Here is a 12,692-nt window from a genome sequence, read left to right as displayed (position 1 = left end):
TGGCACCTGGTGTGGTCTTCTGCTGCTGTAGCCCATCTGCTTCAAGGTTCCACGTGTTGTTGGTTCAGAGATGGTCTTCTGCATACCTTGGTTGTAACGAGTGGTTATTTGAGTTACTGTTGCCTTTCTATCATCTTGAACCAGTCTGGCCATTCTCCTCTGACCTCTGGCATCAACAAGGCATTTTCACCTGCTGCTCACTGGATGTTTTCTCTTTTTTGGACCATCCTCTGTAAACCCTAGAGATGGTTTTGTGTGAAAATCCCAGTGGATCAGCAGTTTCTAAAATACTGGCACCAACAACCATGCCACGTTCAGAGTCCCTTAAATCACCTTTCTTCCCCATTCTGATGCTAAGTTTCAACTTCTGCAGGTTGTCTTGACCATGTCTACATGCGTAAATGCACTGAGTTTTTGCCATGTGATTGGCTGATTAGCTATTTGCATTAAGGAGCAGTTAAACAGGTGTAACTTATAAAGTGGCCGGTGAGTGTATATGCCCTTGAAAAAGGCAAACCCATCTCTGTCAATAGTCAGTAGCGTCTATAACAAAATTCCATGCTGATTCTTTAACTATAGCCTAAATAAAAAATTAAAATGGTTATATTAAGAATTTCTTAGTTTCTTTAGTTTTGTTGTTACATAAAGATATGTAATGATGATTGCTGGGTAATATGTATGTTGATGTTATCCAATGTCAAGTCTCTGATCATGTGAGGAGTAGACGTGCATGATCGCATGCACCGGGGCCCCTTGTAACTACCTGACGCCACTGGCAGGAGATATAATCTTAAGTATGGCTCAGACAGATTTCTTTAGACATTAGGACACATTTTGAGAAAACAGTTGATGAAACAAATGTGGGTAAAGTAAACATACATAATTGCCCTTATAATCTTGCTATGTTACTTAAGCCATTGAAAGTGGCCAGACTGGTTTTTCAGGTGTGTGTGTGTGTGTGTGTGTGTGTGTGTGTGTGTGTGTGTGTGTGTGTGTGTGTGTGTGTAGTGCACTTGTTTTTTGTTAAAACTTAATCACGTGATCAAAAGAAGTTCCAATCTTCTATCTATCATAAGACAGGTGTTTAACAGGGTAAAGGAAGGCACAATTGTTAAAGAAAATAGGACAAGAATAGTTAAGGAGACAAAATAAATATAATAGATAAAAAATGCTATTTTAATTTTTAAAAATGTACTCTATTAGAGGCCGCTTTTGGGAGTTTATCAAATAAGTAGCAGTAATGAAAAGTCCTGAAAGAGTTAATGGATATTTTTTTTAATTTTAGGAAAATAATTTATAGACTAAAAGAAAATTCAAAATATAGTATGACACATACAACTGGCATCTTTAAAATTTGTGTATTATGTTAATTTCAACCAAAAAAAAAAATACTGCACGAGACGTCATCGACGTGTAAATGTCAGTTTGTGCAATAAAGTTTTTTCAAGTGACGTCACTTTCCGCAGCGACACAGCTGATTCGCCGAGTGTTCCGCTCCTTCTCCAAGCTTCTCCTGAATACATGTTGACGCGCGTACATTTACAGCTCATTTTAATTTAACACAGTTAGACAACATGTTGAGCAGAGAAAGAATACCGCTGTTATGGCTGTTGCTGCAGGCTGCGGTCGTCGTGGCGTGGTGTTTCACCGACATGGAAACGGGGCCTGGCGCAGGTGTACCGACACAGCCGAACGGTGATCGGTTCAAAATCGAGGGAAGAGCGATAGTCCCCGGGGTTAAAACACAGGACTGGGTCTCCTCGGCTAGAATACTAGTGGAAGGTGAAGAGTACGTGGGATTTTTGAGGTAAGAAATAGCCACAGTTATACCTGCTAGCTAGCTAGCCTCTTAGCTGTTGGCTAGTTAGCATTAGCATAGCCGAGCTAGCCTCAACGGTTGGCTGACGTGCTCCTGCTGGTAACCGCACGGCAGCTGCGGTCGGCAGATGGTAGGTCCATACTGTCCTAACTAATCTACAGCTGGATAATTGTGGGTGTAACTGTGCCAACCCGGACAGCAACACGCATACTTTATTATTACCTTACTGTCAATGAGCTCAATAGCTAATTTCATGATGAGCTCAGCCAGGCCTCTCTGTCTCTCTGTAGCTGTAACCATAACAAACCAGAGCCACGAGAGAAGTGTGTTGGTGCAGTCTGACAAACACTGAGATAAAGCTGGTAGTGCTTTCAAATCAATGGTTTCCCACAAACCATCATACAAATACACCGTGTGACTTATTTCTTAATTGACAATTTCCTTCTTTAAGGTTTACTGTGTGTATCTGCCATGATGGGGCACATGTATCACATTGTAAGGTGATAGGGGAGACTGGGGTTGGTTGGCACACAGTGTCTGCTCCTTTGAAGGTCACAGAAACTAAAATATAACATAAAAATATTTGCTTTGTTGACCTATGTCAAAACATCTCAAAGTTCTGGTCGGGGAGGGTGGCATTTCAGTTTTATAGTATCAAAGGTAAACTAGTGATCTGTCGACAAACCTTATTATGAAACAGTTATACAGATATAGACAGATATACTGGTATTGTGTTACTTTGAGTTAGTAGACAGAGCAGCTAGACTACACTTTGATTTAAGATGTGAAAGTCTGGCTTAGAGTTTTGTCACCAAGTTGGATCAAATATGAGAGCAGTTATTTTTGGCACATTTGCCAACCAAGTGTAAAGTTAACAGTTGTAACTGTGACTGTAATTAGAGAGATTAAAACTATTTTGAAAGTCTAAAGCAACATTTATCTTGGTAGTCAATTGGTATCATTTGGTAATATTGTTTAAATTAAATGTTCACATTGTTTCTATTGGTCGCTAATTTATTTATTTGTGTAACTACAGCATTTTAACATTGTGCCAACCAAACCTGTGATGGAGCTGGTTGGCAGAAATGCACGACATGATTTTAACTTCAAATCACCTAATTTTGGAAAACACTTTTGTACATTAAAACATGTGTATTTATAGCTGAGACTTTAACCTTTTATTTTCTGCTGGCTAGAATATTCTTACATACATTGTGCCAGGGAAATAGAGCAGAGGGTGAAAAGTGTGCCAACTAACCGCAGTCTCCCAACATTGTTATAGCAAAGTTGTTAACAATTCTCTCTATCATGGTGTAACTATGTGGATGCAGATGTTCTACTTTGGAGTTGACAGTGGTTTTTAGGATGGTTATCCTCTCTCTAAAGGCAGAGCCTCAACATTTAACCAAGATAAAACATGCTCAATTGCTGGTTTATTATGTACTCCCATCTCAAAGTAGCGCAGTTATATTGTGTAAGGGCTCATTTATGCTCCCTTTACGTACGAAAATGTATACGTCCGTTTCAAACGATGTTACCGTCACTGCCCACATACTTCCATGCGCCCTTTACGTTGGCATGGATGTTAACCAATATATCCACCAGGAGGCAGCCCAGCATCAAAAGTTTATGACAGCAACAAACTCAAAAACAAACATGGCGACTGTGGAGGAGATATTGATAATGTACCTCTTGCTTAAAAGACAAAAACAGAGGCAGTGTTGTAGGAGGCGGCGGTCGGTGAGGCCGTTAAATACATCGCGGCTAGAGGACGGAGAATTCTTTTCTCTAGTACTGCCGATGAGAGAAATTGAATTGTTATCTCTTCTTCGTGTCTCACTAGAGCTATGTATCAGGTAGTGACAGCAACACTGCCCCCACGGTTCCCGGTGGTACTGCTCCGTTTGGCCCGTATCTGTAAGCTTTATGGAAACGTGCAGAAATACGGACGAAATGAACGCGGAGCACGGACAGAAGGCTCCGTCCGTATCCGGATCCGTATTTAACGTTGAGCATAAATGAGCCCTTAAACTGAGAAAAAATATTAACTATATATATATATTAACTCTACCCTTATTGATATAAATGAGATAGACAAGGGACACACACTGTAATGCATGAATTAATGAATGATTTTTACTGTTGTGTCATGCAAATAATTATGCCCAGCCTGCATTGGCTTACAAGACACCATAAAATCAAACAAGCCAGGGCCAGAGGTCAGTGCACATATTTTTAAACAGAGAGAAAAATGAAGCACAGCAATAAAAGCATCCTGCATGATCAAATCATCATTGAGTACAACAGTGTTCATGGATCACTCACAGAGACATTTACTGTGTAGCGCTGAAAAATCAAAGTAATCTATCTTGCCACCTTTTCCAGGAATTTACGGAACATTAACTCTCCTAACACATCATAGCTTGTACAGTTAAAAAGAAAATGGGACTCACTTTCCACTTCACCCAAATCCAGCAACTCACACGTTTTGTTTTCTTCCTGAATACTGTTGAATCACTTGACCTCAGTGGCCAGAGGACCGGCTCTCTCACGTGCAGCTAAAAATCTTTGGCTTCTAGATAAACTAAGTGTTACATATGGTTCAGGGCCAAACTCCTGCTTTTTATGCACATATGTCCTTAATTTTGGCATTGACTGCAAGCACTTTAATTCAACAACTACAGCCAAAATGTCAGTATTGTTGATTCAGCACTTCTCTCTCCCCAAAACCCTAATAAACTGTATGCATGTACAGTGTTAATGAAATCCAATCCATGTTACATTCTCCTGTTGCAGAACTGATGGAAGTTTTGCTGTGAATGACGTCCCCTCAGGATCCTATGTTGTGGAAGTCGTCACTCCAACCTACAGATTTGAGCCAGTACGTGTTGATATCACATCCAAGGGCAAAATGAGGTAAGACGTTACTATAGTGAGAGGCATAAAAGGCACACACAGATGATGCATGTTGCTTGCATCAGCCTTGTATAGCACAATTTATGAAGGTAGCTCTAACCCTAACACTGAAGTAACCATGTGTCATTTCACAGGGCACGTCTAGTAAACTACATCAAGACGTCAGAAGTCATTCGCCAGCCATATCCTCTTCAGATCAGGGCTAACGGTCCTCACACCTACTTCATGAAGAGAGAAACCTGGGGCTGGACAGACTTCCTCATGAACCCAATGGTAAAAACTAAAGATGATGTTGCACTGAATATATCCAATGCAATATACCCTCAGCGTGTAGAGAGGTTTCCAACAGGTCACATGAGTTTAGATTGAGGTTAGTTTAGAATGATTTTAGCGAAGAAATGCAGGGACAGATTAATCAGTTTTCTGTGCTCAGTGTATCATTACCTTGCCTCAACGGAAACTAGCCTGTTACCCCCATCGCCTGATTACCAAACAGAAGGAAATGTGAAATCTGCTTTTACACAAGAACGATGGTCATTAAAGTCTATTTAAGTAGTTAAACCAAACTGCCCCGATCCTGTGCAGTTGCTGTTGCCCAGAATTTATTCTCCGTATTAGACACGCCCATTGTTCAGACCTCTCCATACACACTGTATGCCAGGGGAAAATATATTTCTTGTGTTTCTGGCCCTTTTGTTTAAAGATGTAGTTTGTAATTTTCTGCATTAAATGTCTAAAGCCCAGTTCAGTCCAAAGATTCGCGACAAGATGAAACAGTTTTAGAACGTTGCGGAGACAAGTTGCAGCAGTGTGAACTGGCCGGTCTGAGCTCGACTCAAGCCAGCTGATTGGTGTCACCTGCAACTCAGCTGGTCAAATCGCTGGCGGCTAGTTTTAGATCTAAAGCACGTCACCTGTTTAAACAGCCAATCAGCCTGTAGTGAAGCCCACTGGTCAAGTCAAAATGACTGCAGACAGCATGCTCCGCCCCCATCGAGCCCTCTGTTGATGTCCTCACGGTGCGGCAGTGTCGTCTGCTGTTGCTCGCCGTTGACTGATTAATTGGCGCTGCTTATTTATATCATTGTGGCATATTTACTATGAATACAGTCCATCTGATGCTCATTTTGTTTCTGTTTTTCGCAATTTCATCACTACTACAGAATGCAGCTGTAGCCAGTATCTCACTATCACTATCATCATTCATATTTTAAGAAACTACAAATTATATTCAGCCACAAAATAAGCCCGAAAAGCTGGAAATCAGAACAGAAGTACAGAGAGTTGTTGCATAGAGATGATACACCATCTCATCTAGTTGCATTGGTGTGAACCAGCAGGTTTTTAGAACATTGCAGAACGGTGCATTGCAAGTAGTCGAACGTCTCAACTCATCTCATTGGGAATCTTTGGTCTGAACTGGGCTTTAGAATGACCAGATCAGTGTTATATATTTTGTTGAGTTGTATACTACATATCCTAAATGTTTCCAACAATGTTCAAAACCCTGAGAAACCTGTAATTTTATTAAGGACATGGTCCGTGCCATCACCTCTCAGTGGTGTCATATCCCCTTTGCACTTGCATGAGGTTTGTGGTTGTCTGCCAGAAGCTGCCTTTTTATCCACTTTTAAGCCACATCTTTACAATACACTTTTTAGATCTTGGTCATTTTTAACGATATGTTTTCAACAGATGGAGGATTTTAGTGATTGGACATCTGGATTTAAGTTGTTAGAGAAACAAGCTGGGCAAACATTGGCAGCAGCTTGGCTCCAGCCTGTGCCATGCCAAACAGCATTGGAAAAACCCTGATTTGTAACATGAAACTACTTTATTCAGTGTTTTCACTGGTTTTGATAACCTGTTCAATATGTTTTGGAGAGGAAGAGACCTCTGCAGATAATTTGGCTCCTGGTAAAAACCTCCTGAAAAATGAACATTGAAGGAATCTTTAACTGCAACAGCGGCATTGCTCCATCTTATGTGAAAATGACATATTGTACATTTACATTTCTTGTCTTCGTTGCTCCTGCAGGTGATGATGATGGTTCTGCCTCTGCTGATCATTGTTCTGCTGCCCAAGGTCGTCAACACCAATGACCCAGAGATGAGAAAGGTAAAGAATCCTTAATTGAGTTCAGCATGCACTGTATTGGAGGAATTCTGATCAGGTCAATGAGGATGTATTAATTGACACAAGATAGTGCTAGCTCCTGAAAGAACAGAGTTTGTAATGTCAGTAGTCAAAGGAATACTTGCATTAAACTCCTGATGCCCCGTCCTTGCCTTACCTTGAAGGGTATACATATCATAACTCATTGCTTGTGTTATAGATTTTTAAAACCTAAGAATGTCCAGAGTCCCTCCCCAGCCTCCAGTTTTCATTTCACCACTGTCTTCACAGGAAATGGAGCAGTCCATGAACATGCTGAACCCCAACCCCGAGCTTCCAGACGTCTCCGAGCTCATGACCAAGCTCTTCTCCGGCTCCAAGGGCTCCAGCAAGGCAGGCAGCAGCAGCAAGGGCACCAGGCCAGCTGCCAAGAGGAGGTAGTACTGTACATGTCCCCTCAATCTGCCTAAAAATAGCTCAAGTTATGCCATGGAAGCAAGATTTTAAAGTGTCATTTTTCCCCACTGGGTCTATTGTACAGTCTTCTTTATTATTAGATGTTTTAAGCACATCTTGATTTCTAATATGCTATTGGAAACTGAGAAAAAAAAGTTTTTTTTTTCTTCATACTGCACTGATAGAAATTTCTTAAACCCTGCGAAACCTTCATTTGCTCTATACTTTCTACATGTCGCTCAACTACTCACTAATCTTTTCTGTGCTAACCCTCCGGTGTTCATTTTTCCACTGCTGCTAATTCCACTACCCGAAAGAGAACATATATACAGAGATTTTCTTGTTTTTGTTTTTTTCAGTCATGACTGTGAATGAAGATAAATTGAATTTTAAGAGTGATAAATTCTTATTTAAAAGCCTAGATAAATAAATTGCAATGGTATATAACAACAGTGTTTTTATTTCAGACCATCTTATTTTTTTGAGAGTGAACACATGGCCTTCTAATTTTCTGAATTACTGTGTGACATACTGTACGGCCAGAGTTCACATACTGTACATTACGTGCCTAAGGTGTATAAATTAAAATGGTCATGATGGGCAGTTCAAAGGATGATAGAGCTGTGTGGTTGCTTTTGAGATCTCTCGAGTGTAACTTTTAATAAAGCGGACCTTTAAAGTCCTTATTAAAGTCATAATAAAATGTGTTTGTGATAAATGTCCTCAGTTTATGATGAGTCACTCATAGTAGCTGATAGGACGGATATAATGACAAATGACTATTTAATTAAGGTCCACTTTTCAGTCATATCACGTTGTCCTTATCTGAAAAGGGTTGTCATGGAGATGGATCTATTGCCATATGAGCTCAGGAGCTGATATGATTTTGGTGTAAATGTTTTAACACTGATTAGTCCTAAAAGAGCTCACACGTCAACAGATACATCTCTATGACGACTAAGCAAACTCCATTATGATGAAGACGGTGTAGTATGGTTGAAATCTTAGGGAAAGGCCACTAAATCGAAATTAAGATGGGTTTATTTTTAATCCACCATGTCTAAGGTCAAGAATGAGCTTTTATGCTTTAAAGGTCCTGTTTGTAGGATTTAGGGGTATCTATGTACAGAAACTGTATGTAATATTTATAACTATGTATTTATTTGTTTATAATCACCTAAAACTTAGAATCAGATTTTCGGTACCTTAGAACGAGCCGTTTACATCTTCATATGGAGCAGATCCTCTTTCATGCCCAGAATGGACAAACCAAACACTGGCTCTAGATCGTGCCATTCAGGTTTTTGCGTTTACCTCTGTAGTTCTACTAAAGGCTTGGCACGTGGGAGAAGTTTCAGTTGGTAACATCACTGCTAGATGCCCCTGAATCCTAGACCTTTAAGGCAATGGCTCCCAACCCTGGGGTCCCAGTCCACGCACCTAATTTTGAATCGTCTGATCATTTTGACAAAAAAATACATTCATTTAGAACCTGAAAAGTTGGTTGCCAACTGGAACCAAAAAAATAGCAGATTTTCCTTGGCCTGAAGTGTGAACCAGTCTTGCTCGTAATAGTCTTCAGTGTCTTCTTATCAATAACATTGGTCCATGCTTGTTTTTTGGATAAAAACAAATATCTGTAACAACAGAACAAAAGCTTCTTCCGTTACTTCCATTACACTACTTCCTCTGTACATTATGCAGTGCCCCCCATTAATGAGGCATCTGTTATTGCTGTGGTCCCATGCAAAACTAGTGTGAAAGCGGGCTGGCTGACTAGGTAGCTCCAAGGTTCCAGGACTCCTGAACAGACCCAGCTCAAGAACCAGAGCTAATTTTGGTGGAAGAGGGGGGTGTGTGGTTACAAGATGATTTAAAGGGATAAGAAAGACAGAAAATGAGTCACCTTTTCAGGCCTTCAAAAATCTTTTAAATCACACGATCTAAGGACCTCTAAGGGCTGGTTTCAAAAACAAACTGTTGGCCAGGGGTGTCCAGACTTAAGCTAATGTGAAAATACCTGGGGGTCAGCTGCTTCTTTCATCAAATGGCTTATAAAAAAAATGACAAAAGAAACAAGCAAACTGTTTCATATCCACAAACTGTATGGTAGCCCTGCTATTGTGAAGGAAAGAAATGGTTAATGATCTTGCTTGATTAGCCAATATTGTGTGGTGGGCCACATCTATACATATATACACATATATTTTAAAAATGTCAAGCAGGGGGCTGTTACAAATTGGTTCTCAGGCCAGATTTTGGTCATGAGTGCTGTAGGCAGAGGTCAGGCAAGAGATCTGCACACTGTACTGATGGGTCATTAGATTTAACTGAACAAATCACTGTCAGGTACTCTGTGGCCATGACCTTTTTTTGTTTTTGTTTTTCAAAAATTTTAAATCTGGCAGTCGAAAATATGATCAAAGATAAATTGGCCTTTTGGGGCATCCATTAGCTCACCTGGTTGAGCAGGCGCCCCATGTACAAAAGCCTCGTCCTTGCCACAGCAGCCGTGGGTTCAATTCCAACCTATGTCCCTTTGCTGCATGTCATGTCAGGGCAGTGATGACAGGCTAACTGTTACTACACCACTGTAGCGTCCACACGCGAATCAAACCTGAAGCTGCTGCAGCAAGGACACAGCCTTTGTACATGCGGGGCCTGCTTTACCAGGTGAGCTATTCAGTGCCCCTTTCCACGTGCTTGACACTAAAACATGATGTATGAAATATATTTATTTACCAATAAGTATGATATTAATAGCTTGGTATGGTAAGGCTTGATATGCACCATAAAAAAGGGTATGTTCATAAATGGCACTAGAGGTCACTCTACATGTTTCTCTTGGCACAGTTTAATATGCAACTCAGGCTCATGCAGCATATGTCATAAAGGGTCCCTGCTCTGTCTTTCTTTCAGCTAGGGAGTCCTGATTGAGGGCCGCTTCTTTGAGCGATAAGGCTCATGAATATCTATAGTTGTAGTCAAGAAAGCCCATGAGAAAATCAAAACCGTATGTCTCTCAACATTTCTGAGTTCTCAGCCCCAAGCCCAGTTGACGCATGATGATATGAAGATGTAAGTCTTTATGCATATATGATAAATGATTTATTTAAACAGCTAGGGCCTCTCGTTTTTGGAGACAATGTCAACAGTGAGAAAATACAGAGCTATCATCAGACTTTAATATTGGAGTTGCATGAGACTGAAGTGGCAGAACGTCTCTACTAACCTGGAGTCTGGGGACCAGACAGACCTCTGATGAATTCTCTGGGAAGTCTTGAGCTGTTTTCTGCACTTAGCAACACCCGTGCTATTTGTCCATGTTATCCATGGCACGCTAGTTTTATTACTCAGCTGTTGGAGCGGGTAATGATTAGCATCATTTCTTTAAAAATAAAAAGTACAGGTACAGACCAAATCGGATCAGATTCAACACATTTGATGTAGAAACGTTCATGACGAAAGTAGAATTCTGCCTTTGAGTTTGTATTTCAGTGTTCATATCAGTACACATAGACTCACCTTCACAAAACTGCACACAGACAATGAGCACAGGTTCATTCACAAAACACTTTTGCCTCTGAGCAGAACAAAAGGCACAGAGTTCAGGGAGATAACATCTGACAATACATCATTAAGAGACATAGAAGTGCAATAATTTACAACAGCATCACTCATCCATCAGAGAGACATTGTGGCAGTCAGGCGTCATTATTTAAACTTGCTTCAAAATACCATGTTTTTTTTTTAGCTTTTTTGTTTTTTACAGCAATCTGAATATTGACAAGAACAGAGATGTGATCCATAAGCAATCTCGTGTCACCACTGTGAAACTAATGCAGCTGTAAATGCACAGAAATGTACAGATTAGCCCTTGAACACAAGATCAGATATCGATTGCAAGAGCCGAGATAAAAAACACAAACATTTACCAAACACTGATACACACTAAGCAATTTACATTTATCATTCGAGAGTTGTAAAATCCAACAGAATCAGTGAAATATATTCGTTATACTATAAATTACTTTGAAATGTGTGAGCCTACAACATGTCCTTTATATACAGTGCAAGTGAGTAATAGAATAAAGGAGGATTATATGTAGTTTAAAGGACAGGTTCAGTTACTAATCACAAGCTCATACAGTGCGTACATTATATATGTTGTCACTAGTTCCTTTAATCATTCCTCCGGTCCATATCGGCCCTGAAGTGACTCCAGTGATTATTGGACAAACAGTAAATTGGTAACACTTTACTTGAAGGTATCTACATAAGGGTGACATGACACGGTCATGAACCTGTCATAAACATTATGTACATGTCATTAACGTTTATGACTGCTGTCATTAAGTGTCATTAGGTTTTTGTAATGACAAGTTGACATTGTTTGGGTTGTCTTGATTATGGCAACTAAAGTGACATTATCAGGAGTTGTCTTTGTCATGACAGGTTGGCATTAATTTTTTTTTGGGATGTCCTTATAATGACAACTTGACATTAACCAAGATGACATTACCAGAAGATGTCTTTGTCATGACAACTTGACATTAACAAGAAATGCACCTCTTTTTGTGTTTATGACAAGTTGACATAATGATTATTATTGTTTTGACAAAGACATCTGGTAATGTCACTTTGATTTATGCCAAGTTGTCATAATCAAGACAACCCAAACAATGTCAACTTGTCATTACAAAGACAACCCAAAGAATCTCAACTTGTCATTACAAAAACCGACTGACACTTAATGACAGCAGTCATAAACGTTTATGACCTGTACATAATGTTTATGACAGGTTCATGACCGTGTCATGTCATAGTTATGACAGTGTCATATGTAGATACCTTCAAGTAAAGTGTTACCACTAAATCTAATATGCGTCTGCCCAGCTTAGCCTAATCCCTCTGCCACCTTCCTGATAATTCAACTCAGAATTTTGATGTAATTTTTTTACCTACCCAGTCACACGCTTAATCCAAAAACAACTTGTGGATGTAAAGCAAAAGCAAACACTGTGCCTTACAGAAATATTCTCAAAGAATACTGTGCCAAAAAGAAGTGTCAAACACTGGATTTTATTTTGTATCTGTAATTAATTGAAGTCACTTTGAAGAGATCTGTTCTCACTCAAACATGAAAGGTATACATTAATATTGATGTGGGGTGTTTTAAAAAAAAGCCTCAAAGAAATGTACTTTTATTGAGAGTGTTGTAAAACAGTAAAACAGTGGGTGAACACTTTTTATAGGCACTGTAGTTGGACTTATTAGCAATTAAGCTAGCAGCTTTTACCATTCAACAAAACCATACTGGACCAAATTAAGCCTTTGAAACTTGGAGTGACATCACTTTTCTAGTGTTGCTTTCAGATGCCTTTT

At 39.8% G+C, this 12,692-nt stretch overlaps 1 protein-coding gene across 1 annotated transcript; it reads left to right on the top strand.

Annotated features, from left to right (window-relative positions):
* The first annotated feature begins 1,448 nt into the window (after positions 1–1,448).
* Positions 1,449–8,010, top strand: emc7b (ER membrane protein complex subunit 7b). Its single transcript, XM_050057620.1, has 5 exons — positions 1,449–1,807; positions 4,616–4,735; positions 4,870–5,008; positions 6,774–6,854; positions 7,143–8,010. The coding sequence occupies exons 1-5, from the start codon at positions 1,575–1,577 to the stop codon at positions 7,290–7,292; spliced, it is 723 nt and encodes a 240-aa protein (XP_049913577.1). The 5' UTR covers positions 1,449–1,574; the 3' UTR covers positions 7,293–8,010.
* The last annotated feature ends 4,682 nt before the right edge of the window (positions 8,011–12,692 follow it).

The sequence above is a fragment of the Epinephelus moara genome, chromosome 12, assembly GCF_006386435.1.
Source record: "Epinephelus moara isolate mb chromosome 12, YSFRI_EMoa_1.0, whole genome shotgun sequence".
NCBI lineage: Eukaryota > Metazoa > Chordata > Actinopteri > Perciformes > Serranidae > Epinephelus > Epinephelus moara.
This window is presented reverse-complemented; position numbering and strand designations above follow the sequence as displayed.